The 27,789-nt window shown below is 52.3% G+C and overlaps 12 protein-coding genes across 12 annotated transcripts; 5 read left to right on the top strand and 7 right to left on the bottom strand.

Moving 5' to 3' along the window:
• Positions 1-591: 591 nt before the first annotated feature.
• Positions 592-2,522, top strand: AtWU_03064 (sphinganine-1-phosphate aldolase DPL1; the record flags this gene model as incomplete). The annotated part of the gene is made up of 4 exons (XM_035498177.1): positions 592-686; positions 800-1,277; positions 1,326-1,459; positions 1,511-2,522. 4 exons carry the CDS (start codon positions 592-594, stop codon positions 2,520-2,522), a joined length of 1,719 nt encoding a protein of 572 aa, XP_035354070.1.
• A 522-nt stretch (positions 2,523-3,044) lies between these two features.
• On the bottom strand, positions 3,045-3,332 carry AtWU_03063 (mitochondrial 54S ribosomal protein uL30m; the record flags this gene model as incomplete). Its single annotated transcript, XM_035498176.1, has 1 exon — positions 3,045-3,332. The coding sequence occupies one exon, from the start codon at positions 3,330-3,332 to the stop codon at positions 3,045-3,047; it is 288 nt and encodes a 95-aa protein (XP_035354069.1).
• A 641-nt stretch (positions 3,333-3,973) lies between these two features.
• Positions 3,974-6,247, top strand: AtWU_03062 (SNARE-binding exocyst subunit SEC6; the record flags this gene model as incomplete). The annotated part of the gene is made up of 1 exon (XM_035498175.1): positions 3,974-6,247. One exon carries the CDS (start codon positions 3,974-3,976, stop codon positions 6,245-6,247), a length of 2,274 nt encoding a protein of 757 aa, XP_035354068.1.
• A 167-nt stretch (positions 6,248-6,414) lies between these two features.
• AtWU_03061 (uncharacterized protein) lies at positions 6,415-7,587 on the bottom strand (the record flags this gene model as incomplete). Its single annotated transcript, XM_035498174.1, has 1 exon — positions 6,415-7,587. The coding sequence occupies one exon, from the start codon at positions 7,585-7,587 to the stop codon at positions 6,415-6,417; it is 1,173 nt and encodes a 390-aa protein (XP_035354067.1).
• A 426-nt stretch (positions 7,588-8,013) lies between these two features.
• Positions 8,014-8,767, top strand: AtWU_03060 (frataxin family protein; the record flags this gene model as incomplete). Its single annotated transcript, XM_035498173.1, has 2 exons — positions 8,014-8,397; positions 8,492-8,767. The coding sequence occupies 2 exons, from the start codon at positions 8,014-8,016 to the stop codon at positions 8,765-8,767; spliced, it is 660 nt and encodes a 219-aa protein (XP_035354066.1).
• Positions 8,768-9,380: 613 nt separating this feature from the next.
• dph3 (CSL family zinc fnger-containing protein) lies at positions 9,381-9,722 on the bottom strand (the record flags this gene model as incomplete). The annotated part of the gene is made up of 2 exons (XM_035498172.1): positions 9,381-9,443; positions 9,528-9,722. The coding sequence occupies 2 exons, from the start codon at positions 9,720-9,722 to the stop codon at positions 9,381-9,383; spliced, it is 258 nt and encodes an 85-aa protein (XP_035354065.1).
• Positions 9,723-10,035: 313 nt separating this feature from the next.
• AtWU_03058 (uncharacterized protein) lies at positions 10,036-11,295 on the bottom strand (the record flags this gene model as incomplete). The annotated part of the gene is made up of 4 exons (XM_035498171.1): positions 10,036-10,294; positions 10,351-10,913; positions 10,973-11,071; positions 11,152-11,295. The coding sequence occupies 4 exons, from the start codon at positions 11,293-11,295 to the stop codon at positions 10,036-10,038; spliced, it is 1,065 nt and encodes a 354-aa protein (XP_035354064.1).
• Positions 11,296-11,943: 648 nt separating this feature from the next.
• Positions 11,944-14,569, bottom strand: AtWU_03057 (putative transcription regulator BDF1; the record flags this gene model as incomplete). The annotated part of the gene is made up of 3 exons (XM_035498170.1): positions 11,944-12,276; positions 12,335-14,405; positions 14,466-14,569. The coding sequence occupies 3 exons, from the start codon at positions 14,567-14,569 to the stop codon at positions 11,944-11,946; spliced, it is 2,508 nt and encodes an 835-aa protein (XP_035354063.1).
• Positions 14,570-17,424: 2,855 nt separating this feature from the next.
• Positions 17,425-20,029, top strand: AtWU_03056 (WD40 repeat and Utp12 domain-containing protein; the record flags this gene model as incomplete). Its single annotated transcript, XM_035498169.1, has 2 exons — positions 17,425-17,990; positions 18,049-20,029. 2 exons carry the CDS (start codon positions 17,425-17,427, stop codon positions 20,027-20,029), a joined length of 2,547 nt encoding a protein of 848 aa, XP_035354062.1.
• Positions 20,030-20,735: 706 nt separating this feature from the next.
• Positions 20,736-21,398, bottom strand: AtWU_03055 (uncharacterized protein; the record flags this gene model as incomplete). Its single annotated transcript, XM_035498168.1, has 2 exons — positions 20,736-20,979; positions 21,094-21,398. The coding sequence occupies 2 exons, from the start codon at positions 21,396-21,398 to the stop codon at positions 20,736-20,738; spliced, it is 549 nt and encodes a 182-aa protein (XP_035354061.1).
• Positions 21,399-21,861: 463 nt separating this feature from the next.
• Positions 21,862-24,768, bottom strand: AtWU_03054 (WD40 repeat domain-containing protein; the record flags this gene model as incomplete). Its single annotated transcript, XM_035498167.1, has 2 exons — positions 21,862-23,498; positions 23,736-24,768. The coding sequence occupies 2 exons, from the start codon at positions 24,766-24,768 to the stop codon at positions 21,862-21,864; spliced, it is 2,670 nt and encodes an 889-aa protein (XP_035354060.1).
• Positions 24,769-25,199: 431 nt separating this feature from the next.
• Positions 25,200-26,468, top strand: AtWU_03053 (Rab geranylgeranyltransferase BET4; the record flags this gene model as incomplete). The annotated part of the gene is made up of 4 exons (XM_035498166.1): positions 25,200-25,208; positions 25,262-25,372; positions 25,430-26,018; positions 26,095-26,468. 4 exons carry the CDS (start codon positions 25,200-25,202, stop codon positions 26,466-26,468), a joined length of 1,083 nt encoding a protein of 360 aa, XP_035354059.1.
• Between the last annotated feature and the right edge of the window lie 1,321 nt (positions 26,469-27,789).

The raw sequence follows: 27,789 nt of genomic DNA, 5'->3' as shown, positions 1-27,789 counted from the left end.
TTTCTATTTCCTTACTCTTTTAGCGGCTCCCTTGGCGGAGGACGTTCTTGTTTTGCGTTTGCTGGTTTCATGAATGGATGTTTATGTGTTCTCAGGATGGTTTCTTTGATTTCCACGGGGTTTTCAAAAGTTGTTCCTTGTCTCTGATGGAAAAAAGGGAGGGGGGCCGGTGTTAGGACAGCCCTTGGTCCTCGCGTGGGACCGTGTACATACGCAGAATTTCGATGCCATATGCATCTATCCTACAATATACAGGATATACCAAAGTTAAAAGTGTGGCTGCAATATATCTAGTAAGATTAATTGGAATTGATTGGTGTAACAGAAGCAAGGGGGTGATGTGAGTTCATGTGGAGTGTCAAATCTAGTACTAGACTAGATTGTCATGAGAAGCGGCGCATGCGGGAACCGAGGCAGTTTCCCGACTGCCCGTCCGCGGCCAGTCAGTCGTTCTTATCGCCCCCGGCTCCGGTTTCCTGCATCATCCGACCCATCGACCTTCCTTCACTTCCCCAGTCTTTCTCTTCTCCCTCAGTCTGGAGGTCGTCGTGCCCTTACCCCGACCCGGCTTTATTTCTATTGCCTACAACTATGGCATCTTCTTTACTTCCCGTCGCCCTGCAGAATAAACTGCTGGGCTACAGCAGGGCCCCCAGCACCCAACTGGCGGCGGCACATCTGGACTTGTGAGTGGCCGAGCAGCTTTACATTATCCCCGCGTAACGGCGGACGATCGCTCGCTCGTCTGACGTTTGTTTTCTGGAGCTATGTGCTAACCTGATAATCACCGGGCGATTAGTCTTCGAAATATCGTTTTTGTCCTCTTTATCCTTCGCTACGTTCGCAAGACATTCTATTCATTGCGCGGTTATGGCATCTTCGGCAGCATCCGTAATGCCTACGCCGCCGTCCGTCTCTTCTTCTATTCCGTCTTTCTGCGATTCCCCGGCGTCCGCGGCCAGGTTGATAAGCAGGTTTCCACCGCTATTGAGAATCTCGAATCGAAACTCGTCGCGTCTGGGCCTGGTGTTAATCGGTATCTGAATCTCCCCAAGGAAGGATGGACCGCGGAACAGGTTCGCGCTGAGCTCGATAAGCTGGCGAATATGGAACATACGCGCTGGGAAGATGGCCGTGTCAGTGGTGCTGTCTATCACGGTGGCCAGGACCTGTTGAAGCTGCAGGCAGAAGCGTTCGGACAGTTTGGTGTTGCAAACCCCATCCATCCTGATGTGTTCCCTGGTGTTCGGAAGATGGAAGCCGAAGTCGTAGCTATGGTAATGACTTTCCGGGAAGTTCACGAGTATGTGGCTTACTTGGTTTAGGTTCTGGCGTTGTTCAATGCCCCGTCCGATGGCGCGGGTGTCACTACTAGTGGCGGTACGGAGTCGATCATCATGGCATGCTTGGGTGCGCGCCAGAAGGCTTTCCTCGAGCGTGGCGTAAAGGAACCGGAAATGTGGGTGGCTACTTCTATACATACCCTGCTTATCTACTGACACGCCCATAGGATTATTCCCGATACTGCTCATGCTGCCTTCATCAAAGCCTGCAACTACTTCAAGATCAAGCTCCATCGTGTTCCCTGCCCGGCTCCCGAGTACAAGGTGGACATTCCCTCCGTGCGTCGCCTGATTAACTCGAACACTGTCTTGATTGTTGGCTCGGCACCCAACTTCCCTCATGGAATTGTTGATGACATCCCAGCTCTGTCTCGTCTCGCGACGTCTTACAAGATCCCTCTGCATGTTGACTGCTGCCTTGGTTCCTTTGTTGTTGCCTTCCTGAAGAAGGCAGGCTTTGCGTCGCCCTATGAAGAGGAAGGTGGCTTTGATTTCCGCCTTCCCGGAGTTACTAGCATCAGTGTGGACACACACAAGTATGGATTTGCACCCAAGGGTAACTCGGTGCTCTTGTATCGCAACAAGGCCTACCGCAGCTACCAATACTTCATCTACCCAGACTGGTCCGGTGGTGTTTATGCATCCCCATCTGTGGCGGGTTCCCGTCCTGGTGCCCTGATTGCCGGATGTTGGGCCAGTTTGATGAGTGTTGGCGAGTCTGGCTACATCAAGAGCTGCTTGGACATCATGGGCGCCGCCAAGAAGTTCGAATCCTCCATCAAAGAGCACTCAGTTCTGTCGAAGAGCTTGGACATCGTTGGAAAGCCCATGGTCAGCGTTGTTGCGTTCTACAGCAAGAATGATGCCGTTGATATTTACGATATTGCGGACAGCCTTTCCGCCAAGGGCTGGCATCTCAATGCGCTTCAATCGCCCCCGGCGATCCATGTCGCGTTCACCGTCCCCACGGCCGCTGCTGTGGATGCACTTACCACCGACCTGGTCGTGGCTGTGGAGGCAGAGTTGGCCAAGGCGGAAGAGAGAAAGCAGCAAGGCAAGGCATACGTTGTTAAGCGTGGAGACACTGCAGCCCTGTACGGTGTGGCCGGCAGCATGCCGGACAAGAGTATTGTCAGCCGCCTGGCCGAGGGCTTCCTGGATACCCTGTACAAAGCTTAGATTGTTCAAAAAGGCCCGCACTGTCCATATGGGTTGAAAAGCGTATAAGTCTAAGAATTGCAAATAGTGGACAATTGGTGTTATGGTGCATAGGTTGGGTATTGCTTCGTCTGGAGAATTATTGTTATAAAACAGACGTTAAGACTTGAACTTTTAGGGTGATGTAGATCCCATTCCATATGACAATATGTGTAGTATAGTACAGTGCAAAATCGTTGCGCAAGATGAACCCGGACTCAGATACACGATCTGATCAAATAAAAGCCGCTGGATGCATGCAATAGTTCACTTCCCTTCACCTCCACCTCTAAGTGGGAATTTCACCCACTTGCTCAATCCCATATAGTACACATCACTTTCCACCCACATGAGCAGGCATATCCAACAAATTCGACAATAAAATATGAAATCCCAGACTCCAATCGCATACCAATCAATCAATCAATCAAAACGAACCATTCCGCAAAAAAGCCGAATCGAAAACACCAACAGTCCACCTCATTCCCTAGAGATGGATATCACTCAAGCCAACCTATTCTCCTCAAACTCCACCCCCGAGGTCTTCTCAACATAGTATCCCGGATCGGGCTTGCGCTCGAGATGCACCTCTTGCTTCGTGAGTCGACGGTCGACTTCCTGCACCTGCACCAATTCCTTGACTTTCATGATTTGACCCGCCACAGACGGCGACACGGGGTGGAAGACGGTAGCCATGCGCTTCTTCAGGCCGAGGGCTTTTAGGACGTCGTTGGTGCGGCGTGGGAGACCGATTGCTGAGCGCATGAGCGTGACGCGGAAGTAGCTGCTCATTTTGGCGGTTTGTGGGTTTGTTTGTTTGGTTGGTTCGGAGGTACTTGGTAGGGAGGATTCGGAGGATCGTAAGGTAGACGCTCAATGACCTAGTTGGTTTGGAGGATGTGGAGTTGTTCTCTGTGCTTGCGAATGCTGTTCGCTGGGATGCTTTTGCTGTTGATTCCGCAAATTTCCCGATGGCGGTAGCGTAGCTGGGCGGGGAGTCACGTGGTGGGTGTTGTTCTGCCGGTTGGCGGGTTGGCGGGCGGGAAATGCGGGTGGCATTTACTACTTAGTATGCTTGCTATGCTACTTACCTATTTGCTGTGTATCTTCGTAACGATTGTCATTTTGGAACATTCTTTGGCTCGGTGAGCCATTGGTGAGTGTCTGTTTCTTGTTTTCATGTTGGGAGGCTGTCATGCTAATGGTTTCTGTGACATGCAGATATACCCCGGAGCGCTGCGCGTTTAGGAGGGGATAATTGCTGCTAGCTTATGGTCTAGCTGTTACTATAGCTAACCACCATCGGTCGGTTGATTGGACTATACTTGTTGGTGGTGTGATAATACCTGATCGGCTTTGTATCTATACTTGCGGCGATACGGACTCGTTGAACGACTATACCGTGAGCTTCGAGACTGCGACAGCTACAAACCATGGCGCGAGACGACAACGGAACGGTGGCCATGCCCCGTCTAGAAGACATCCTCCGCCACCCCGAAGACCTCGACAAGATCATGGGTCTGAAAGCCGAATACTCGCGCAAGAAAGCGGCTGTTGATTCTCAGCTACGGGAAGGTCTGCGCGACCAACTAGAGACCGTGCAGCGCAGCATCAACGCCCTCACAGAAGGCCAGCGACAGGTGTCCAAAACGAAAGACGAGCTACAAGGAATCGACAAGCTATGCGCGGAGTCGCAAACAAGCGTGGAGGATTTCTCACAGATCGACAAGCTGGCCAAGGTGCAGAGAAATTTCGAGGCCACGTTGACGATGAAGAAGGGGCTGGAGGAGTTCAGTGAGAATCTGGCAGTGGTTGAGGATCTTCTGCGCGAAGATGATGAGGATCTGGAGAATCAGCCCAATTTGCTTAGGGCTCATATGCAGATTTCAAAGCTGCGCGATTTCAGAGACGAGGCGATGGATCAGATACGCAAGGCGCAGGATCCGAGTAGTGAGGAGACTTTGGCGGATTACTTCCAGGGGTTGGATGGGGTGGTTGATTGGTTTGATGATCACCTTGGTACGGCGTGCATGAACTTGATTCCGTTGGTGCAGTCGGATAACCCTGGGATGGTGGTCCGGCTGGCGGTTGTGGTCATGAACGAAGAGAAGAATGATCAGACAGTGCGGGCGTTGCAGGAGGCGCAGAAGGATCACCAGGACCTGGCAGACCGGTTTAAGTCGATGAATGTAGGACCGAAGACGGTTCGCGGATACAAGGAGAAGTTCCTGCAAGCTATCGAGTTCTACGCGCAGAACCAGTTCGAAGCTACCAAGGAGGACTTCCTGGCCGAGCCGGACAACCTCGACAAGAACTTCCGCTGGTTCTTCAACGACCTCTACACCGTGCAACAAGGCATGCAGCCGCTGATGCCGAAGAAATGGAAGATCTACAAGACCTACACGGAGATCTACCACCGCATGATGCACGACTTCTTCATCGGGCTGATCAACGACCCCGAACTACCCGCCGACAACCTCCTCGCCATCATCCACTGGACGGAGAAATACTACAAGAAGATGAACAAGCTCGGCTGGAAACAAGCCGACCTCAAGCCCAACATCCTGGACGACCGCGAACCCGAACTCATCCGCCAATGGCAAAACATCATCATCCGCGCCGTGGAAGACTGGACCAACCGCATCACCGAAACCGACCGCAAGGGACTCGTCGAACGCATCCCAGACTCCCTCGACACCAACCCAGAAGGTTGCTTCCGCACCAAAACCCTCCCAGACATGTGGCGCATGCTACACGAACAGATCATGGCCTCGGGCGCCTCCTCCCGCACCGACGTCGTCGAGGGCATTATCGACGCCATGTTCCGCGTCCTCAAAGCCCGCCAAGTGGCCTGGCAAACCCTCATCGACGAAGAATGCGCCAAATACAAAGCCCCCGGCGGCGACCTCCTCGACGGCCTCCAACTCCTCCAGGACTGGCTCGTCGCCGTCGCCAACGACCAAATTGCCTGCATCGACGACAACGAAGAAACCGGCCAACTGGGCTACCTCAGCCGCTTCAAACGCGACTTCGAAACCATCGTCGACCCCAAGTACATGGCCTCCCGAGCCATCCCCGAACTCGACGCCCTGCGCGACGGCTACGTCGATCTCAGCACCCACTGCCTCACCCAATTCGTCGAACTCATCTTCGCCGTCGACTTCCGCACCACTATCCCCGAATTCTTCACCCAGAAATGGTACGGCGATTTCGCTGTCAAACGGATCACTTCGACCTTCGAAGACTACATGGCTGATTACTCTCCCGTCCTGCACCCCTCTCTTACGGATATCCTGGTCGAGGAACTCTCCGACGAGCTCCTCGTCAAGTACCTCTCGTCTGTGCGCAACAAGGGCGTCAAGTTTCGTCATAATACCGACCCTTACACGGATAAATTCAAGGATGATGTCCTTACGGTGTTTGCTTTCTTCCAAAATTATCCGGATTCGTTTGCCGGTACGATTAAGATGAAGTGGCGGTTGGTGGATTGGTTGGTTAGATTGTTGGAGTCGGAGAAGGGCCCTGCTCTCGTCGCTGTGTATGAGAACTTTAAGACCGAGTATTGGGATTTGCAGCTCTCGTGGGTTGAGGCTGTGCTGAGGACGAGGGATGATTTCGAGCGCAGTATGATTAGTGCTGTTAAGGCCAAGGCGGCCGAGTTGTCGGTTGAGAGGGGCATGGAGACGTTGATGAGTAAGGTGAGGTAGTTGGGGTTATTGGTCTGGTGGTTGAGAGTTGTGTGTCTTTCAGCGTGGTGTTTGGCGTTTCATCTACTTTTGTTACTTTTTACACATCATTCTGGTTGTAGACTATGTATGTACATGCTGCTGCTGCTGTGGCTGTCTGCTCTCAGCCGAACATGATATTCAAGATATCACGAACCGAATAGCAGACTCTTCTCCGCTACGACGCGATATTTCTCCCCTAGTCGCGCATTCATGCCCTCGTCCTTACCATTCAGAGCAGGCACGAGCTTCTTCGCCCCCATTTCGCAGATACATACCGACTCGATAGGGAAATCCCTTGCCCAGACGAAGGGCGTGCCTTTCCGTTTGGAAAGACCACTCTCACCCTCTGAGCCTGAACCTGTCTCAGAGCCCTCGTTCTCAATGACCCCCAGACTAGGAACAGTCCCAGTACTCTCCACACTCTCCACGCCCTCCCCAGACGGGTCATAATCGCGATACCTAGCAAGAATCTCCCTCGCATCAAAAGTATACTGCCTCTTCCTCTTATCACCCCTGCCATCCCCTCCTCTCCCTCCTCTCCCACCATGACCACCACCTTTCCCCTTCGCGTAAATAGTATTCACAATCGTAGCATGCAGCAACAACGGCCGTACCTTGGGCTTAGACCCGACAGACGCAGGCGCCATCTCTGCACTATCCCCAGCAGCCAAATCCACCTGCCTCTGCTGCTGCTCCTCACCACTTATAGTCACACCACCCTCCACTGCCACCTCCGCAGGCTTCTCCGCGGGCTTATCCCCCACCAAAAACCCCTCCTCGAGAAACCTATCCCTCAACTTCACACAAAACGGATACAGACGGTTCGTGGGATCCACGGGCGCGGCATGCAGAACGGTTGCTGCTTTTGCGCGGGGAATGGCGTGGAGGGATTCGAGGGATATGAGGAATGGAGAGGCGGGTGGAGTTGGGTCTGATGGTAGTGTTTGTGGTGAGGAGGAAGGGGTCTCGCGAAGCATGGCTTCTAGGTCGAGGGAGTGCAGGAAGCGGATTGCTTGGGAGAGACGGTCTGGGGTGGGGAGGCTCATTACGCCGAGGGTGAGGTGGAGGGTGCCGACTGGGCGGTGGGCGGAGGGGGGGATGAGGGGTTGAGGTTGAGGTTGAGGTGCATGTTGGTGGTGTTGATGTCCATGTTCATGTTGGTGTTGAGGTTGGAGAGTTGGGACCGAGGCTTTGAAAGTTGCGAGTGAGGATTCGAGTTGGGGGAGGGAGGTGGCGTTGATGAGGGGGAGGCAGAGGAAGTGGGTGAGTGGGGGACGTTTTTCCTTCTTTTGATTGGGTTTGGGTCGTGGGTTGGACATGTTTTTGTGGTGGTTGTGGTTGTGATGATAAAATCGAGAGAGGGAGAGTCGGAGGTTGAGCTGCAGATGGAGCTGATGTCGGGGTTGGAATTGCTGTAGTAGTATCGTGTGGGTTGTGATGCAGGGTCTAAGTGACCTGCAGGGGCGCATTGAGAAAAATAAATCAGCGATAATCCTGAATGACTCACATAAATCGGAGAAGGTAGTAAGCAATGTAGAGAGTGGATGTAAGAAGAAGTAAGAAGGAAGATGGATGGATGATGAAGCTGACAGACTAAAAGGTATAGCTCTCTCCACAGCCAATGACAGCCCGCTCCGCTCCGCACTCGATGATGTGATGCCATCACTTCTTCTTCTCTTGTTCTTGTTCTTCTTCCTCTTTTCCCTTTCTTCTCCCACCACCACAACTTCAATCAAACCAGCACAATGAATCCAACCATGTACTCCCGTCTCCCCCGAGCAATTCTCTCCCCCGCCGCTGCAACTGTCGCCCGTCCCTCCCTCCGCGTCGGTGCCCGCTTCGCAACAGCAACACCATTCCAGCTTCAACCTCAACCTCAACCCCAGCTCCCCCGTCGATGCTTCCACGCCACCTCAGCTCCCCGTAAAGGCATCTTCCCCGACTCTGCAGACCCTCCAGCTCCGCACCCTGAATCCAGCAATGTCGCCGGCGCAGCCACCCACGTCACCGAGCCTTCCCCGTTGACGGACGCGCAGTACCACGACCATGCGGAGCACTACCTGGATGTGCTGCAGTATGAGATCGAGAAGGTCCAGGAGGAGGGATCGGATATTGAAGCTGAATATAGTGTTCGTCCTTCCTCGGTTTCCCATGATACTCCCGAGTAACGTTACCGAAGAGAAGAAAACATTTCAACTGACAATGATGGATGATGAATTACAGGCCGGCGTCATGAACATCAGCGTCCCCGGGGTAGGCACCTACGTGCTCAACAAGCAGCCCCCCAACAAGCAAATTTGGTTGAGCTCGCCGATTTCCGGCCCCAAGCGGTACGATTGGGTGGTGGAGGGTGATCAAATGCATGAGAAGCAGGAGTCCAGGCCGTTTATTAACGGGCAGTGGATCTATCTCCGCGATGGGTCGAATCTCACGGATTTATTGAACCATGAGTTGACCCTCAACTTGCCGAAGGATGTGTACAGTGAGGTTCTGGAGTAGGCTGCTGCTGCTGCTGCTGCTGCTGCTGCTTCTTTTCTCCGCACCGGGAGATGGTTGGCTTTATGTCTACGGGTGGGTGGTTGAGAGAAAGTGTAGGATATGGATTGATGTGTGTGAGTGACTGCTAGTTATCTAGTGTTGTAGTGCCTGGTAGTAGATAATACAGTTCGGCGCGGTACTCGTTGCGTAGAGTACTTGTGCGCAAATAACATAGTATATATCCAAGTGGTATCTTAATCCATTCTTCCATCGTTGACTCATTCTACCTGCGCATCTATCGCAGATATAGACATCTTGCGTCGCATGCGCCCGTATTAGATGGCGCGGCATCGGCTCTGCGCCTGCGCTCGCTCTTTAGTGCAGCAAGCTGCATATCGTATGTTGAGTGGCTGCTGCTCAAGCCATGACATCACCCACCGATATCACCATTGAGCCACGTCCTCGTAGTCGACACACATCCCGCAGTGAATACTTTATCGCAAAGCACACTCGTCGTTTGTTCGAGGTATATCGGAAAGCAATCGTCCGCGAGCAATCAAATCCCACCCAATGTAGAGAATCCCAATATCAAATCAACTTAATCGGCTTATCCCTAAGCGATAACTCCCGAAATTTAAGCCTGAACAGCGACCGCCGCCGACCCGTTCTTATCATCACCGTCCTTGGGAAGATCGGCCTAGACGCAAACCCCGCATAATCAGCACAACAATTCTCAACCTTTTCATTAAAAGACAGGGAGGAAAAAGAGGGGGGAATATACCGCATCAAAAATCACCCTAATCATCAAACTACAACTGGGACAAACACCAATATCTTCGCCGTCACGGAGATCATCGATGGCGATTTCGAAGCGGTCGCCACAGGGACACGGGTAGTGGTAGATCTGGAGAACCGGGTCGAAGGTCATGTCTTCGATTTCGATCTCGTCGTAGATGGAGATGGAGTCGTCGGCCATTTTTCTCTTATCCCTTTTAGTTTATGGGGGTTTGCTTGGTTTTCTGAGGGGTATAGAAATAGAAAGTTGGGGTGGTGTGGTTCCTGAGTATAAGAATTAAAGTGGGCTACTATCGTTATCAGTGAGTGGATGGCAAAAAAGAAAACTTTTGGCGGGAGGGGTCAGGTGATTGCGGGGTTGGTGATTGGTTCGTTGTTTAGCTGTATACTTACTACTTAAGTAGTACTACTAGTACTAGTTAAAGATATAAGGGTAGTGTTATTATGTACTCATTGGCGTATGTTCGTTTCAGGGTATCTATCATAAATTAAGTCTATACATGCAATCGCTCAATCTCCATCCTCACATCCTCTACCTCCTGTATCAACGACCCATACTGTCGCGCAAGCTCCTTCATCGGTCCGCGCACGGCTCCATCGATATTATTCTCGTAGTCCTTCAACTCCTCCAAAGCCGTAGCACGTCGCTCCTCCAGCCGTTCCCTCGTATTCTGAAGGTGCTGATAATACCGTTGCAGCGCATCCACGACCTCCGGTGTATGTATCGTCGCGAGTATATCCAGTTTCGTAAGACTGCGGTCATATCATATTAGCCCCTGTTCTCCCAACCCATTCCAATGTAGACATACTTAAGCTTCCCCTCTATTCCCTGCGCCACCGCCAGCAAATGATCCGCCTTCGCCTTCGCCGCCCGAGCCATCGCCCCATGTTTCGCTCTCTCTAAGAGCATCACCGTGCGCTCCAGCACGGCCGCCCGCGTCGCGAGCACCTCCGCCGCCGTCGCAGCCATCCGGGTCCGAGCTGCCGGAAGCTCCGTCAATTGTATATGACGCAAAGAGCGAATTCGGTCCTCGAGCTGTGAGGCGAGCGGCACCTGCGCGACGGACCTAAGCATAGCCTGGCGATTGCGTGCGCGGGTTGTTCGGGGCGGTTCATTGGGTGTTGATGTAGATCCGGGGCCTGCGGAGTCGGATGATCCTGCGTTGGCTATTGTGCGGAGGTCGTTGAGTGTTGTGGAGAGAACTTTAGATAGCGGCGTGGCTAGGAGAGGAAGATTGGAGTAGAAGTCGTCGATGTCGGGCGCGAGGAGTACTTGCGCGTCAGTTGCTGCATCGTGGGAGTCGTCGTCAAGCTGGAGCAACTCGGGGGAGGTTTCGAGGTAGAGGGTTATGATGGCGATGGGGTCTCGGCACTTGAATGAATCAATCGTTAGCCTGATTCATCTCCCTTGAGTGGGTTGGTGTTGCTAACATCGTCGGGTACTCCGCTGTCCGGGTCGAATGCCAGCCGTCGCAAGGTTTGCTTCTTGATTTGCTTTTTCGCGTCTCGTATTCGGCAGGCTTTTACTTCCTATACGGTATGCCAAAGTCAGAGAACCATTCAGAAGTGGATAGCGCGACCTGGTGTTGCGATCATGAGGTGAGACGCACTTCCACAACAGCCTGTCTAGCGGGTTGCGCATCCTGGGCGCGAGTGGAGCCATCGGGATTCAAGAGAGTCGTCGTCAGGTGGGTATAAAGTCTCTTGAATTGAGGGTTGTTGTCAAGAATGACCGGATCGCATGGCGGGATCATGTTTTATGGCAGGGGCTGCGCGTAAAGCTGTCGCAGGTGGAAGTGCATCATCTACCAACAGGCGGCGAGCAATCGGGCGGCCACCGCCTCATCCCCGTGACCTGGCGATCTACAGTACATAACATGTCGATAGAGCATGGCCTACACTCTACAAGAACCATAATGAATAAATATCATATCATAATACAAAGCTGAATTTTCGCTTCCGTTTTCACATTCCTTTCGTAATCATACACGCACCTAGCCTTTCCAGCATGCTTCTCTCCGCATCCGACCTCACCCTCGTTGCTGATGAACTCGACGTCCCTCAGCTCATAGGAGATCCACGCAACCTCATCAAAGGGGATCATCCGGTTGTGCTGCTGGTCATCAAACATCCTCCAAATCTCCCCCAAATAGCACCCTATGTACAAGTGCACGGCTCAACACCGATCGCACTGTCCTCCAACATGGAAAATAAAAAAAGAAAATGAGATGAAAACACAATCGCTAGGAACAGAAGTAGAGTGGTAGAAGATAAACAAAGCTCATTAGTGGGTGGAAGAAAAAGACCATGGCGTAACACGCAGTGGGAATTAACTACTGAAGTCATGAGGCACAGGCCCAGCAAACAGAAGAACAACATAGCTTGCCAGAGGCAGCAATCATTTACTCCTCCTCGCTCTCCTCCGAATCATCTTCAGAGTCGTCGCTGCTCTCGTTGGCTTCGACCGAGGGCATAGGGTCTGGAGAACGGCCTCCGCCACCACCTTGGAACCGAGACAAGTTGCTTTCGAGCATGTTGATCTGAGCTTCTTGCTCGTACTTGCTCATGGGCTTGTTCTTCTTCGGCTTCGGGGCGGCCGCGTTCGCCGCTGCCGCAGAGGCAGGATCCTCCTCTACCACATGCGGCGCGTTCTTCTTGACAAACCGAAGTAGCATAAGGAGAACGTCGTTAGGAAGCTCATCAATGTCGAGCTCGATTTCAGCTTCTTGGGTACCCTGCAGAACGTGTTAGGCCTCGCATAGAAAGTAAGATCATATTGAGCAAATAACTTACCTTGAGGGCAGGGACATTAGTCTGGATGATCTTGAGCGCCTCCTGCATCTTCTTGTCAGGAAGGCTACTGATCCCGTTGGAAATGATCTGCTTCTCGTGGTAGGTGACCCAGTGCTGTTTCTCCGGTTTGGCTGAAACCTTGGTGGTGCTCTTCTTGCTCTCCTTCTTAGCGAGCCCCATAGTGCTAGGCTTCTTACTCTCCTTCTTCGACGGCTTGGTCTTTCCGAGCTTTTTGCTTCCCGGCGGGGTCTTCTTTTTCTTCGTAATAGCTTCGATCTGGCGGGTCATCTCTTCCATCTGCTTCTGCAGCAGGCTGAGCTTCTCGGCATCGTAGTCGCTCTCTTCGGCGTCCTCCTCACTCTCTTCTTCGGAAGACTCTGCGCTGTGATGCTCGACATGCGGCTCATGCTGCTCCAGATAACGTGTCTTCTGAGCCCACTTCTTGTTGAATTCTTCCTCGAGCCGCTGGCCCGCCATGTAGGTCGGGTCGCCCGGGATGTTGAACTTAAAACAGTTCTTCAAGATGAGGCGCATATCTAGCTCGAACTCCTTGGCATTCTCATACTGGCCGGCCCTGAGTTTGCTCTGCACAGTAGAGAAATCCATGGGCTTCTTAATGATACTGTGATACGTAGGAATGTTGAGCGCAACAGGATCAACGGGGTGGTAGAAAGGCATCGCGTAGGTGTAGTGCTTCGGCTTGTGCAGCTCGTCCAGCACCTCCTGGCAGAATCTCAGCTCCCACTGGTACTTCTTCTTCTTCGGCTTCGTGGAGTACGGGAGATCGCGCTTCGGAGGATGGATAGAACGCTTCGGACGCCCGTCAGCATTAGCAGAATCGCGGCGAATCAAAGGAAGGCCTTCTGGACCCAAAGCAAACGTCGTCGCCTGGGGAGAAGCGCCCGTGGCGCGTGCCGTGCTAGGACTCGGAGCGGGGCGGTGATCTCGACGGACTGCTGTCGAGGGCTTAGCAACAGACTTCTTCGGCTTCTTCTCCTCCACCTCATCGGCTCGTGGTAGATTGGCCATCTGCTTATCGAAGGTGATCTTGAGCTTCTGCCCCTCTTGGGCGACAAGGTGGTCGGGACCGTTGAATGTCAGCGCATTCTGCACCATAAGGTTGAAATCATCAATAACGGCCTGTGCAGTCCGATAATTGTTGTTTTTCAACTTCTTCTCAATAGTTCCAAGGTCCATGGGCCGTTTAATAAATTGCGGGTAATGGGGGACATTCAATTTGATGGGATCCACGGGCTCTCTGTAGAAGCGGGAATCGTGCATCCGCTTCAAGCTCTGGATGGACTTGGAGAGGAACTTGTGCTGAACCTTAGTCATGGTTGCTTCTCCATTTGTAGCCCGTTCCGAGCGCGCCTCGCTAGGTGTAGGCAAATCAGGCACCTTGAACTCGGCTGACGCCGCACCTTCCCCTCCGATCTTGGTACGCTTGGCGGCAGGCTCGTCGCTAGGATCACGCTCGCGCTCCCTCGAAACCTTGGTCGGGGAGGCTGGAACATCCGGCGCGTCACGCATCTCTTGATCCACGCTCTGCAGTGGCGGCACCGACGGCGCCGTACTAGCAGCGTCGGTCTGCATTGCGCTCTCAGGCTTCGCATTCGAAGGATGGTGGGGCAGCTCGGTTTTCACAGCGGCAGAATCTTGTGATGGCTGGGCAGTGCTCTCCACTTTGGCGTCGGACGGCGCATCAGTTGATGGCTTTGATGCATCCTGAAGCGCCTGTGTATCTTTAGACTCGGCGCCACCCGCACCGTCGCCACTTGCCTGTGCAGCCGCAGACGTCTTTTCACCAGCGGTTTCCTTCTTCTCCCCAGTCGCAGCGGAATCCACATTTGAAGGTTTGGCTTCTTCGGACGCGACGGCTGGTTGTGCGGAAGTATCTGCGGTCGGCAAGGATGGACTCTTGGGCGGAGAGGCGGTCGCGGCTACGCCGTTTGTGTTGGAGGTAGACTCAGCAGTTGATCCGTTGGCCTTGGCAGGCTTGGTCTCCTCTGTCGGCTTCTCTGCACCGTTGACGGGCGCGTCTGATTTGGCGTTGGCTACAGCATCTTGGACTCTGCGAGGACATTAGTAAACAGACATCGTAGACACAAAACGCGAAAATAATGGAGCATACCCTGTGCGACCAGTATCAGCAGGTGAAACTCCATTGGGCGACGGCGGCAATTGAGGCTTCTCCTCTTTGATCGCAGAGGGAGCCTCGGGAGGCGGCGTCGCCATTTGAGGTCGCTGAATTTTCGATTATGTCCTCCGACGGGACCGGGGGTACAAAAGAATCTAACAGGCAGCGATTCTGGTCGCAGGAGCTGGTCACTGGAATCGGAAAGTTTAGGGAGCGGCAGTAACACAAATCAACTGAATAGGTACTCTCTCTGCGCTAACACAGACTAATGTATGGATTTTCGGTAATCGGCGAGCGACAACAGCTGATTAGATGACAGAAGACACACAAGGGCAGACGGGTGTCTTGCGCGGGCCACAGATGGTATGCGACGCCACGGAAGTTGCAAGAGATACAAGAAAGGATGGAAGATTAGCGCGGGCCGGAGGGGGGTGGAGAATGCGACAGGAAGGAGGAATATTTATATTGCCAAGAGGGCGGCGGGCGGAAGATAGCCTGCAGTCACGTGGTGCGGCAAGTACCGGTGACTAAGCGGGAGGCAAAAGGGTCGCCAGACCGAAGATGGAAACAGACGGAATTCAATGAAAAGAAAGGGACTAGGGGGAAAGTTGCAGGTGAGAGAAGACGAGATAAGGAGAATGTCAGTTGGAGCTCAAATGCTCGTCAATCCACAATCTGCACGTGCCAAGCCGCGATTGCTGCCTGAGGCCAGAACCAGGTGTTGATGCCTGGAAGTAAGAACTGAAAGGGGGCTGTGGGAGAAGCGATGAGGAAGGTACAGTGAAGTAAAGTCCGTGTTGTCGGCAACGCGATGGAGTCGTTGCTAATAATATTAGAAGAAAAAAAGGGGAAAGGGGCGGGCCAAAAATAAAAAATGGAACCCAAATAAGCAGCTGCAGTAGCTGTGGCTGGGATCGAGCAAGCGCGCGACGCGAATGACGCGTGAATAGCGTGTTTATGAAGGAAGGAGAGATGGAGCGCAGTCCAGGGGCAGCCGAGGACACAAAGGGCGGTCGGGGGGCGGGCGTGAATGGCAGGGTAATAAGGAAAGCGTGACCGGCGCGCAGCAGCTCTCAGCTCAGCTCCAGAAACAGAGACTGAGAAAGTCGGAGGGGGTGCTAGAATCCTTAAGTACGAACGGTCGCGTTGCGCCCGTCCGTCCTCTGCCGCTAACTCCATCGGCCACGCTAGTCCCAATTATTCTAGTTCAAGCCATTCCGCAGCCGCTGATTGGTCCAGGGATGACGCGTTCTACGAGATACGAGTTGTTATTGGTTGTAACCAACCCTGGACGGTGGATCCAGGTTCCGGGTACCAAAAGTTCCCTTTGTCGGAAACATCGAAAACAACAAGAGAGGTGTGAGCAAAAAAAAAAAAAAAGTCTTCAGGTGGTGGTGAAGACAACAACATCAGGTGAAAATGTAACCAGGCATTCCACACCTCCCAAACCTTGGGGGAATAACGATCGGCACAGAGCCCCCATCATCCCATTTTATCGACGAGATGCATCGTGATGATACTGAAGGTGAGTCAGGTCAGATATGACATACCCAAAAATCTGTCAGGCATTCAAGCGGTATAAGAAGTGCATCATGTATCGGGGTGAAGCCTGTTGAGCTGGACGCCGAGCCAGGCTGTGGAGGTCACCAGACCTGATGAAACCCCAGGGTTAGGCCCTGAACCCTCCCTTGCATCGGATCCGGACTAGGCTGGGTGTGCCTGCTGATGTAACCAACCACTCCGGGCCAAAGCTCCGATTCCGATTCCGAATGACAACACCATTTCGCGAGCTGGCCCGCATACCGGTGAAAGGTATCACGTATAAGAGCTGTAAAAGTGGCGGCTGCTGTGGCTGCGGCATTTCCAACTGGCGTTTGATGAGTTACCTTGCTCACAATATTGCTGGGTTGACTGGATGACTCGTCTAGGCAGCCGTAGAGTAACGGTGGCGCCTGCTGCCACTCCTTGTTCTGTTGGTCTCGATCAGAAACTACCCCATGTGTGCTCCATTATCTCGGATATGTCTTGTCTCAGCCAGAGCCCCTAACTTTTTGTGGATCAAGACGTGGATACCTGCATAGGTAGCAAGATATGTCCAGATGAAGTGTGAGTCATTCTTCGTATAGTTAACAAGGTCCAGTGCACCCGAGTGCCACCCCCCTCTGTGAGGGATAAGCTAGATGGATCCATGGAAAGAGTCATCAAAGAATGAAATTATAGTTGCGAGTGTGATCATGTGAAAGAGAAATTGGTGCGAAAAGAAAAGCTTGACAAACCCATTGTCACCACCCAAAGAAGCTGTATGTGAGCGAGTGAGTGTGGGAATCAGGAGAAACTTGTAGCAGTGGTTAGTTGGCTGTAGAAGACGACGCGGGGTCAAGCATTCTGAATATTGCCCAGCGGGCGTCTGTGAATCTTATGGTGAACAGAACCATTATAGCCAATGGACTCGAAGCACTCTGCAGGGGACATTAATTCATGTGAAGTATGAGTAAGATGTGAGCAGAGGAGAACAAGTCAGTCAGACAGACAGACAGACAGGTGAGGAGAATCGTCGCATTGAGAGACTAGAGAGGGCGCTGTTGGATCGACGTCGAAGGAAGAGGAGAGAGTTCTGTGCTCTTGGAGAGGAGAGAGCCGCTGGCTGCTTAGTTATTAACTAGTATGCGCTGCAACCCGCGCGGAGGATTAGATAAGACGCCCGGAGCGGAACTAAGGTTCACAGGCGACTAGACCGCAACGGGCCAAGCGCATCTCTACAGAACTTTTTTTTCCTCCTCCAGCATCAACGGCCCAGCGACGCCGACGGTTTGCAGCTCAACTGGCTTTCAGCACAAGAGGTTCTGTTCCTTATCCGCAGCGGGTCTAGGATTCTTGTTACCTTTGCGTGCTTGCTTTGCGACACGTTCTCTTGCATCTGCTCCCATCCGCCTATACAGCGAGCCAGTTCAAAATGGGCAAGAAAGCGTCTCGCCCGCCTGCGACGAAAACTTCCTCCGCTGCGTCGCCCGCGGCATCCGGCCTCACATATACCGGGAATAAGTCTTCGATACTGAAGGCTTCGTTTGCCCCTTCGGAATACCAATTGGCGCTTTTTGCATCAGTCATCCAAGGCCTCGATGCTCAGCATCTCCGCATCCACGATACGAACACCGGACGGTTACAATGCGAGCATGTCTTGGGTCCTAAGGAGACGGTCACTTCCCTAGACTGGGGTTACTACTCTAGCACCAAGAAAGATCGCGATCAGCAGTCCAAGAAGAAGAGAAAGAGACCTTCCGACGTCAATGGCAACGGGTTCGACCAGGGAGACGTAGTGGTTGCCATTGGTACCAGTGCCTCCGAAATCCGCATGTACTCGCCCGTGGAGGATAAGATCGTCGGAACGCTTGCAAACGGACATGAGAAAGGTATCAGAGACTTCAAGTTTACCTCCAGCCGACCTGGACAGGAGGGTTGGAGTATCGGCGGTGATAATAAGCTTGTGCAGTGGGATCTGTTCACCGGGAAGACGACCAGGTAGCTCTTTCCCCAGCAACTTTGGTACAGCCCGGCCTTATACCTAACTGTTATCTAGGACAATTCATATTCCCAGCACATCGGCCCTCAGCACACTGGCGCGCCCGCTTCCCTCGAACCCACCTGTCATCTGCGCCTCTCAGACCCCGTACGTCGTTAGCGTAGAAAAAGATGAAGCCCCAGTCACCTTCGACGCGATGCGGAACCCGATCAAGAACATCATTCCTTCTTCTACGGATTCTGCCGCTTCTGGACTCTTCCTCGCTGCCGATGGCGACCGTTACATCACTGTTTTCGATGTTGAGAAAAGAAAGCTTGCCCTGAACCTCGTGGCTGAGAATGGTGTATCATCAGTGTCTCTGTACACCGGTGCGGAACGGAAGGGTTCTACTCTGCCGGCAGAGAAGCAGGTCATCGCTGCGGTCACCGAGGATGGCACCATCGAACTCTTCACTCGGCCATTCGTGCTGCCGAACGATCAGTCCACTGCTAAGGGCGCCGCTAGCCTCAAAGCCAGATCGAAGCAGGCCATCCGGAGAGCTGATTCTCAGATCAAGGTGACCGTGTCCGCAACATCCAATGCTTTGGTTTCCATGGTGGCCGCTTCGTTCGAAGGTCCGGACTTGGTTGTTGCTTGGGCCGAGGGCGGCGTGGTTCCGGTTTTCGAGCGGATCAAGTGGCTCAACGAAGAGACGGACGACTTGCTTTTCACAGGCACCAAGCATATCGCCAAGTCCAAGTCTGGTTCGGTTCTGGGATCGGTCACGACGAACGGAACGAGAGCCGCTAACGAGAACCAAGTCGACGAGTCCAAGGCAGTTGTGGAACAGGGAAATGTTATTGAAGACGATATCGAGATGCAAGATTCTAAGGATGCTGCTTCTGTAGCTGGCAGTGACGAGGAGTCGGACGACGAGGAGGCGGAACCCAAGCAAAAGAACGATTCCAAGCAGTTGCAGAAGAAGTCTGACGCGGACAGCGATGTCGAGATGGGCAATGCCCAGGAATCTGGCTCGGAGGAGGAGGATGAAGACGAGACAGGCGAGCCTTCTTTCGGAGAGCTCATGCGCGCTAACCAGGAGGTCGACGTGGAGGCTGAGCTTGAGGACGACGTTCATATGGGATCGCTTGTTCCAGGCAAGCCCAGCGCAGCCGTGCAGCAGATTCCCACGGGCGTGTCCCTTTCCACCGTTCTCACCCAGTCCCTTAAAACCAACGACAACGCCATGCTCGAGTCCTGCTTCCACACTGGCGAACTGTCCATCATCCGCACCACTATCCAGCGTCTCGATTCCTCTCTCGCAGCGACCCTACTTCAAAAACTCGCAGAGCGCCTCTCCACTCGGCCGGGTCGCTATGGCCACCTACTCGTGTGGGTGCAATGGACTTGTGTCGCCCACGGCGGAGCTCTCGCCGGCAAGCCCGACCTTCTGAAGCGGATGTCCACCCTCTTCAAGGTCATGGAGCAGCGCTCCTCCAGCCTTCCTTCTCTGCTTCTGCTCAAGGGCAAGCTGGACATGTTGGACGCACAGCTTGGCCTGCGTCGGTCGATCCGTAGCGGCGAAGAGGCCATGGAGAGCGAAGATGAAGAAAACATTATCTACGTGGAGGGTCAGGAAGAGGACGATGACGAGGACAGCGACGTCGACGCCAAGAACATGGCCACCCCGCGGAAGTCGATACGCGACCAGGCCTTCGACGAAGAGGAGTCTATGATGAACGGCGTCCAGACCGGCGACGAGTCGGAGGACGAGGAAGACGAGGGCAGCGAAGAGGACGAAGAAGAGGACGAGAACATCCTTGACGTGGAGGCGGAAGAGTCCGCCGGATCTTCTGATGCCGAGGAGTCCCTAGAGGAAGATGAAGACGAGGACGACGAGGACGCAGAGAGTGTCGGATCGATGGTAGACTTCATTGCGGACACGGAAGACGAGTCGGAGGACGAGCAAACACTGTCGACCTCGAAGCCGCCACCGTCCAAGAAGGCCCGACTGAGCGGCGGAGGCCGAGGAAAGGGGAAGAACAAGGGCAGAAAATAGATACAATCGTCGATTGATTGATTGATGAGAACCCGGATTCTTCGACCTCCCCTGTAGATCTTATACCCTGTTCATCAGCACTGTGTGTCCCCGGATGATGGTCTTGATTTATACTACTATTTCTTTTTACCACAACCACTACCACTACCACTACTATCCTCCCACCAAAAGTCAGAGAAAGGACAAGGAACAAGGCCCAAAGGATTTTTCATATTTTGTCTACGTTTTGTTTGGTTATATCTATCTTATCATCTTCTTGTTTCATTATAACATGCATCATTGCTAGACTTTGGAAGGGGAGGGGCTAAGGAGCGGAGTACTATGAATATATATTATGATTCATTTGATTTCACTGGTGTAGTGCAGTAATTGCTAGTAGCACACAATATATAAACTCGATTACATATATTAATTCTTACCCACATACCACCCATCATAGTGGTCCAGGAGGGTGCGTGAAGAAGACAATCCAAAGACATTGACAATTTCATGGAGTTGGTACTAACCTAGTACGGATCTATATAGTTACCGAGATACTAGTAACAACTATATACAACAACAACACAAACCACCACCTCATGGTTCCCACAACAATCATCCTAGTACCCAACCAAGCACATATAAACATACCATAGTACCATCTATATAGTATCTACCCATTACCACCTACTTACCACACCCTCACCAAATCAAAACAAAAACTAAATTACAACAACTCCCCCTCCCCACAAGCCCCCGAATGCAAAACCCTATGCCCAGGAATCTCCTTCAACGCGATCTCCAACGCAACGGTACTCTCCTCCGTCGGATAAGTAGTATAATGTCCCAAAGCACTGACTTCCGCGGTATCCAGGGCTAAAATCGCCCCGTTCTTACCCCCGACTATCCACGCATCGTCTGTTGAGTTCGGGAGAGTGATGTGCGCCACGCCGGAGAGGAAGATGACCCATCTTATTTTTTTTATTTATTAGTTAGCATACATATATTCTTCGATGTAATTATGAAGATTGGGGGGAAAAGAAATGAAAATGTGATAGTTGGACACAATGTTAAGGGTCTCGTACTGGTTCGTGGGCGCATTATGGCGGCCGCCGTCATATTCACCGGGGATGAGGAGGTTAGTTGCGTTATTGGTGACGGAGCCGAGATTGAGCATGGCGGTGCCGGAGACACCGGCTTGGGCGGAGGTGGAGTAGCCTGGGTCGAGGGCCCAGCATTCGAGGACGGATTGGTTGTTGTGTGCGGTGAGGGTGGTGATGTTTAGGGTGCTGGGGAAGGTGGTGGTGGTTGATGCTGCGAGGGCGGTGGTGGTGGATGCAGCAGCAGCAGCAGCCAGGAAGGTGGTTAGGAGGGTGTGCAGGAGAGGCATGGTGGATGATGTTTTTATGGTTTATGGTTTATTGGATGGGATATAGTTGTTGATGGGGTAATTAATTGGTTTTATATGCAGGAGTACTGGGTGAAATAGTCATTTTAGGAGGGAGAAATGGTTGGTATGCTGGGAAGGGAGCAGAGCGCATTATTTATTGCTCAATATTTATCTGCAGCCCAGGTCAACTCTTCGAATGTGGAAACTTCTTCAGCATCGAGCACGATCTGGCGATCGAAGCTTGAGTCAACTGAGAGGCGCTATTAGATGCACGAACCCCAAATCAAGAATGATCTGCGCACCGGTCCAGTTTTCTAGATTCACTCGACCAGCGACGGTCTATTGCCGCAATCTAACAATGCAACTAAGTATGTAGGTACACCTGCCCCCCTCGGGTAATAGTGATAGCCAAACCCTTTTCTTATCAATAATCATAATGATATGTGCGAGCCTGCAATGTTCATTAACGGATGATTTCGTCCCCGAGAATCTCCAGTCCTTCGAGCCCCTCGAGAATACCACTGCCTCCGAGAGGTCCGGCCACAACTGCCGCGCCTCGCTTGGGACCGCTCCATACTTCATGAAATTTGACACTTTGGTCGCTGGAAGCCACGATGATACAGCCTTCTTGCACCGTGCGCGAACACCAGAGACCCCCCTCTTTGGCGCGAGGTCGTACAACTTCCCGGACCGTGCTCCGTCGGCTGGGCTCGCTCCGACTTGGTCCAGCTAGCCGGTCGTGCATCACCATCGATGTAGAGGAACGGCTTTCCTGATCCGGTCTGTGGTCTTCGCAGTCGCGAGGACGGCCGGGATAACTCACAGCGCAGAGTGCACGCCCACAATCAATCATGTCGCTTTCAGGGCTATCCCAACTACTTCCATGCGGCCCCCAAGGTATCGCAGCGATCTGCTCACAGCTCGGCCAGGCGAACACTGCGATGCGGAACGGATGTTCGGGCTGTGCGAATCCGAATGTAGCAACAATTTCCCGTCGGGTACGACTCCAAATCAAGCTGGTCACCTGGGCATACACGTTGATCGTGGCCAGACAGGCGCCCGTCGGGGCATGGTAGAAATGAATGGCGCGGTCGTTTGACCCGCCCCCAGTAGCCAAAAGAGACGGTTGCCAAGGGGCAAACGCGATAGCCTTGACTGCGGCGCCATGCACCAGCCGATGTCTTTGGCGGTTAGACGGCACCAGGACGGTTCGATCACCGCCGGAGATCAACGACCCAGTATGATTGAGGAGAGAAGTATACAGTGGTTTTGCGCTGGAAAAGGCCCAGGGCGGAAGGAGGTGACTAATAAGACTGCGCCGCCGAAAAAGCCGTTTGCTTGCACTGGCAGCAAAGCAAGTAAACGTGCCTGTACATTCCGTGCCTTCTGACTGACGCGACTGATGTGGTGTGCGACCCTGAGACGAAGGCTTGTGCTCCCGTGGAGGAAGAATATCATGGAGGTCGAAGAGCAAGCAGCAGTTGTCATTCCCTCCCGTTGCAAGATATGAGCCTTCCGGGGACCAAGTGATGCCGCAGATCTGCTGCGTGTGCGCCGAAATCTTAGCAATTAGAGTCATGGATCCATTGAAGTCGTATTCATCCCATTCTTCATTATCAGGCCATTCTACGGAGTAGTACCAGATGTTCCCAAGATCATCACCTACAGCGAGTTCCTCAACATCGACTTCAAGGTGACGGAGTCTCTCGGATAATCTCCGGGACTTTGTTGGCCGAAATGCCAGACAAGTTATAGAATCAGGATGGCTTATCTCGAAACGGACATCAGAATCGAATGTACTCCAAAGAGATAACATACCCGACTGTCTCCCCACGGCTAAAATGCTTTTCCCACCGTTCTCAGAGGAGAACGCAAGTGATGTCACATAGTTTGAGGGGTGTTGATCACTGAGTGGCGGATGCTGCACACCCAGATGCTCAGACCATAGGTAAACTCGATGACCGAGGCCGACAGCAAGTATGCCGGACGTGGATGAGTATGCCAATGTCGAACAATAAAAATCGTCTCGGAGGAGAGGAGCATCCAGGATGCGAAAAGGGCGGTTCGGGACCACCCTTTCACCCTCTTTTGCAACAGTCCCTATGAGTTAGGTCCGAACGTTAGTTGACGTATACTGCTAGCCAATATCACGATAAAGACATTAAAGGGGAGTGCTGCTAGACGGCGGCCTTACTGAATAAACGATGGATTATGTGGCAAAGACATGCTATCATAGATTTTCTGGGTTGAAGGCAAAGAACCTCTCACATGCATATCAAAGAAACGGATGATCACAGTTGCCACAGTAATGTTTTATAACCAAAAGCAGTCACTTACACTGGTACTTCTCTGCCCGCCTCCAGGCATTATCTTTCCAAACAAATGGAGAATATTTTTCAAAGTCTGGCGATGACGGGCTAGGTAAGGACTCAAGCAAAGGCCAAGGCTTGCAGTTCTTCAGGAGTCTCCTTGCTGGATCAATATCCAAGGCAAGAGCCACTCTGCACTTATGTTTCTCACGCTCCTCTGTCGACGCGACATGGGGCAGGAATCTGGCAGCAAACTTCGGGGCAGTCGTTCCACTGGCAATCTGCCCACCCGAGCCATTAGGAGTCGCCATAGATCGTCGACCTAGTGCAGCTGATGTTCCTCCCACGTTCCAGACAGCCCCATTGCTGACTTGTCTAGAAAAGTCCCTAGAACCACGGGTGAAGTCATTACTCGGAACGGCCGGGTCAATGACGAGATGAGGGCCATAGTGAGTACTGCAAATACGGTCAGACGGTATCCTTGGTGTGCTGATAGGTCTTCCAGAGCGAGTTGGCAGGAAAGGGTCCTCTTTTGGTAAACGCTGTCGTAGAAGCCTCTCCTCCGGAGAAAGTTCTCGGGCGCTCTTCCCTACCCGGAAGGGTGTTGATGGAGTAATGCTATTCTCTCTTCTGGGAATGAACCTATCTGGCAGCGTGGGACCTTTCCGGTCAATTTCAAGCGTGTCAAGAGCGATAGGCTTCCTGATTTTATTGTGGCCTTTCCCGACTGGCCCTGGAGACCTGAGGCTGCGGTGTTTCTTTGTCGAAGTGTGAGTAACACCACTGCGAGATTCAACACTTCTAGCTACTCTGCGCAGAGACTGGGAGCGTTCCTCAATAGAATTGCTCTTGCCCTTTGACTTTCTTGTTAAAGGAGTGTTTAAGTTAAGTTTAGAATGAGTGATAGGCGCTAGTTGCGGTGGAGTGTGAGCATTAAGATAAGTGGATGTCACAGAGTTGCGTTTCCGGGCCGTTGAATCAAAGGGTCGCGGCTCTGGGAAAACATCCTTCTCATCTGCTAAGATAGAGCTACCCCTTGAGTGGATTGTAGAATGATTCATTGCCCTACTGGATCCCGGATCCAGTTACAACTCGGTATCTCGATGCTTAAAGGCGTTATGTGTATGTCAAAATAAAAGTTGGGTGTGTTGTGGAAAGAATGAACGAATGAAGAGACCTTATCGACAGACTGCCATGCTGTACAAATATAGCTATAGCCGATGGCATGGCAGATAAATCCCTAAAAACAAGATACTAAAGAGTTGTGTGATGGACAACTTCGTGAAGACCGGTCAATGTATACAGGGCACGTGACTGGAACTGGATCGGGAAGGTGGCTGTGGCATCGCCCATTCAGGCAACCGCATCGACTCCAAGTATTCTTATCGATAAAGTGCGGCCTCCTCTCCTGACTCTGCCAGTTCCGCCCACTATACATTGTCCACTGTCCACCTCATTACGCGCGCATAATTAGAGAGAAGCATCCTTCGGCATGGCAGCCGTAATGACACCTTTCCCTAAGGCACCACACACCGTTCGCTAACCGCCGGGCAGCATGGTATTCCCCGCTACTCGCTCCAAGGCGAGCAGACCGAAGAAGGTCGGCAGAAAGAGCTTCAGAAAATCGAGAAATACCGCCAACTTGATCAGTCGGTCCGCGAAAAGGTAGACCATATGCAAGAAGCAAGCTATCACCAGCGCTAGCTGATAGAGATTGAATAGATCGCGGAACAACAATATACGCCAGGGACTCTAGAGAAAATAGCCGAACTACTGACCAGCAACCCGGAGTACTATACCGTTTGGAACTATCGGCGCCAGGTGTTGCGCAATGAATTTTCACGAGCAGCTTCAGCAGACTCAAACGAAGCAACTGCTGAGCAGATTGCGACACTAATCAAGAATGACCTACTATTCACGGTCCCCCTCCTACGTAGCTTTCCCAAATGCTACTGGATATGGAACTACCGTACTTGGCTGTTGGATGAAGCCAAGCGTCTGCTTCCAGTACCTGCTGCGCAAAAATTCTGGCAGGAGGAACTGGGGCTGGTAGGGAAGATGCTTACCCTCGACAGCAGAAATTTCCACGGTTGGGGTTACAGACGCTTTGTCGTAGAGACGCTGCGAGAGCTCAAATCGGAGGAGCAGGAAGGGCAACAGATGACGCAGACAGAGTACGAATATGCAAAGAAGATGATTGGGGCTAACCTCTCAAACTTCTCGGCCTGGCATTATCGTACGAAACTCATCCAGCGCATGTTGAATGAGAAATCCGCTAGCGACGCGGAGCGAAAAGCGATGCTTGACAATGGTACGTCATCCCCTTTGTCATTTGCGTGGCCTGGAGACAGCGTACAAGTATGTGTGTTGACATATCATACTGGAAGAATTGGACTTGATCCATCGTGCCTTGTGTGACCCGTATGACCAGTCATTATGGTTCTATCATCAGAACCTAATGTGCGTCTTTGATCCATCTGTGGCGGATCAGACGCTGGCACCGCACTTGAGTGATGGTGAACGCCTTGATTATCTCCGACAGGAAATCGACGAGATCCAAGATATGTTGGATGGGGCTGAAGATTGCAAGTATATTTACCAAGCATTGATTGATTGTACGATGTTGGCGTGGAAGGTGGAGGGAAGAGCGCCCAGTGGAGAGGAGAAAAAGAAGGTGCAGGATTGGCTGTCGGAATTGAAGAAGCTGGACCCGCTGCGACTCCAACGGTGGCTGGATTTTGAACACTCCCTCAGCCGCTGAGCCGGTCATGGTCAGCTCATCCCTTGCCGATGCGATATGTATAGTAATCTATAGACGCCATCTGCGGGGGGAATAATTTTTTTGCTTTGTTGACAAAAGATTTTCCGATCTTCAACTTACTTTTCCTTGCTTTTTTTTTTTTTTTCTCCCCCTCTTATGCAATGATGGGAGGGGGCGGACCTGGGACAGGAAGAAAGATGATGGGCAGCAGCTGCAGCACTTGCTCCATAGTGGGACCAACCACCGCGATGGATTTTTGTTGGTGAGTTTCAGAATAACAAGTGTCCACGGGAATGCTCAATGCTGGTCTCCCTCGGGCGGGAGAATGGGCACTTAATGCAGCCCCGGAATCATTTTAGTGGTTCACCTGGCAGGAACCCGCGCATCGCCGGTTGATAAATCCCGACCACAAAATTGATGCGAGTACAGACGTACAGTAAGTAGTGTAGTCTAAGTAACCTGTCGAACCGCCAGCCATCCCGTCTTTATTCTCTTCCAACCGAGCATGGCTGTGAAGGTGTTTTCTATGCATAAGGAACAGCCTCTCTCCTACTCTCCTCTCTCTCTCTCTCTCTCTCTCTCCTTTCCCCCCTTCCCCCCCAGCACTAGCTCCAACACTGCTGGCTTGATACGTCCTTATTGCCGGCTGGCTAAGGGACTAAAGTCGTAGTGTAGGCAGACTAGTGGGTGACTTAAAGAAGCGCCTGCCAGTGGATGTTTATTTAGTATATTTAGTAGTGACAGTAAGTAGTTTAGTTTAAGGGGGAAGGCAGCATCCGAATCACGGGGTTTAGAGAGTCTCGCCAAGCCCCATCTTTCTTTTGCCAGGGGATCTCCCGTTTTGACTACTACTTTCTACTTGACTTACTTTCATTCTTCCTCAGCAACGGTGATTTGACATCGTTCTCTACCTGACCTTTTTGTTCTGCTGCCGACGGGAGAAGAACGAAGGAGGGAATCTCCATAAATCCACTCTCCATCCCTCCTGGCTCCATTGCGGACATCTTTCCCCCTGCCAGTCCCGTGGTACAAAGTCCGGAATTCCACCCGCTGGCTCTGGGTCCATTCCATCCCATTATCCCATCTTATCCAACCTCTCCCCCTTCCCTCTCAATTTACAATTCGGCTACAGCCTGTGGCTCCCGCCCGACACACCCGGTTTTCTTCGTCATCCTCGGTCCCTATCATGGAATAATCGCTGTTTGGACTTCATCAAACACATCGAATTTCGTCTCGGTCGCCTCTCTCTTGTTGATCGAAATTGGATTGAAGAAACCAGCTGGTTTCACATAGTGGACACCCTCCCAGGTGGTCGGGTCCC

This window comes from Aspergillus tubingensis (genome assembly GCF_013340325.1).
Source record: "Aspergillus tubingensis WU-2223L DNA, scaffold_4, whole genome shotgun sequence".
NCBI classification, from domain to species: Eukaryota; Fungi; Ascomycota; class Eurotiomycetes; order Eurotiales; family Aspergillaceae; genus Aspergillus; species Aspergillus tubingensis.
Note: the sequence above shows the minus strand (reverse complement) of the source record. Positions and strands in the feature narration are given on the sequence as shown.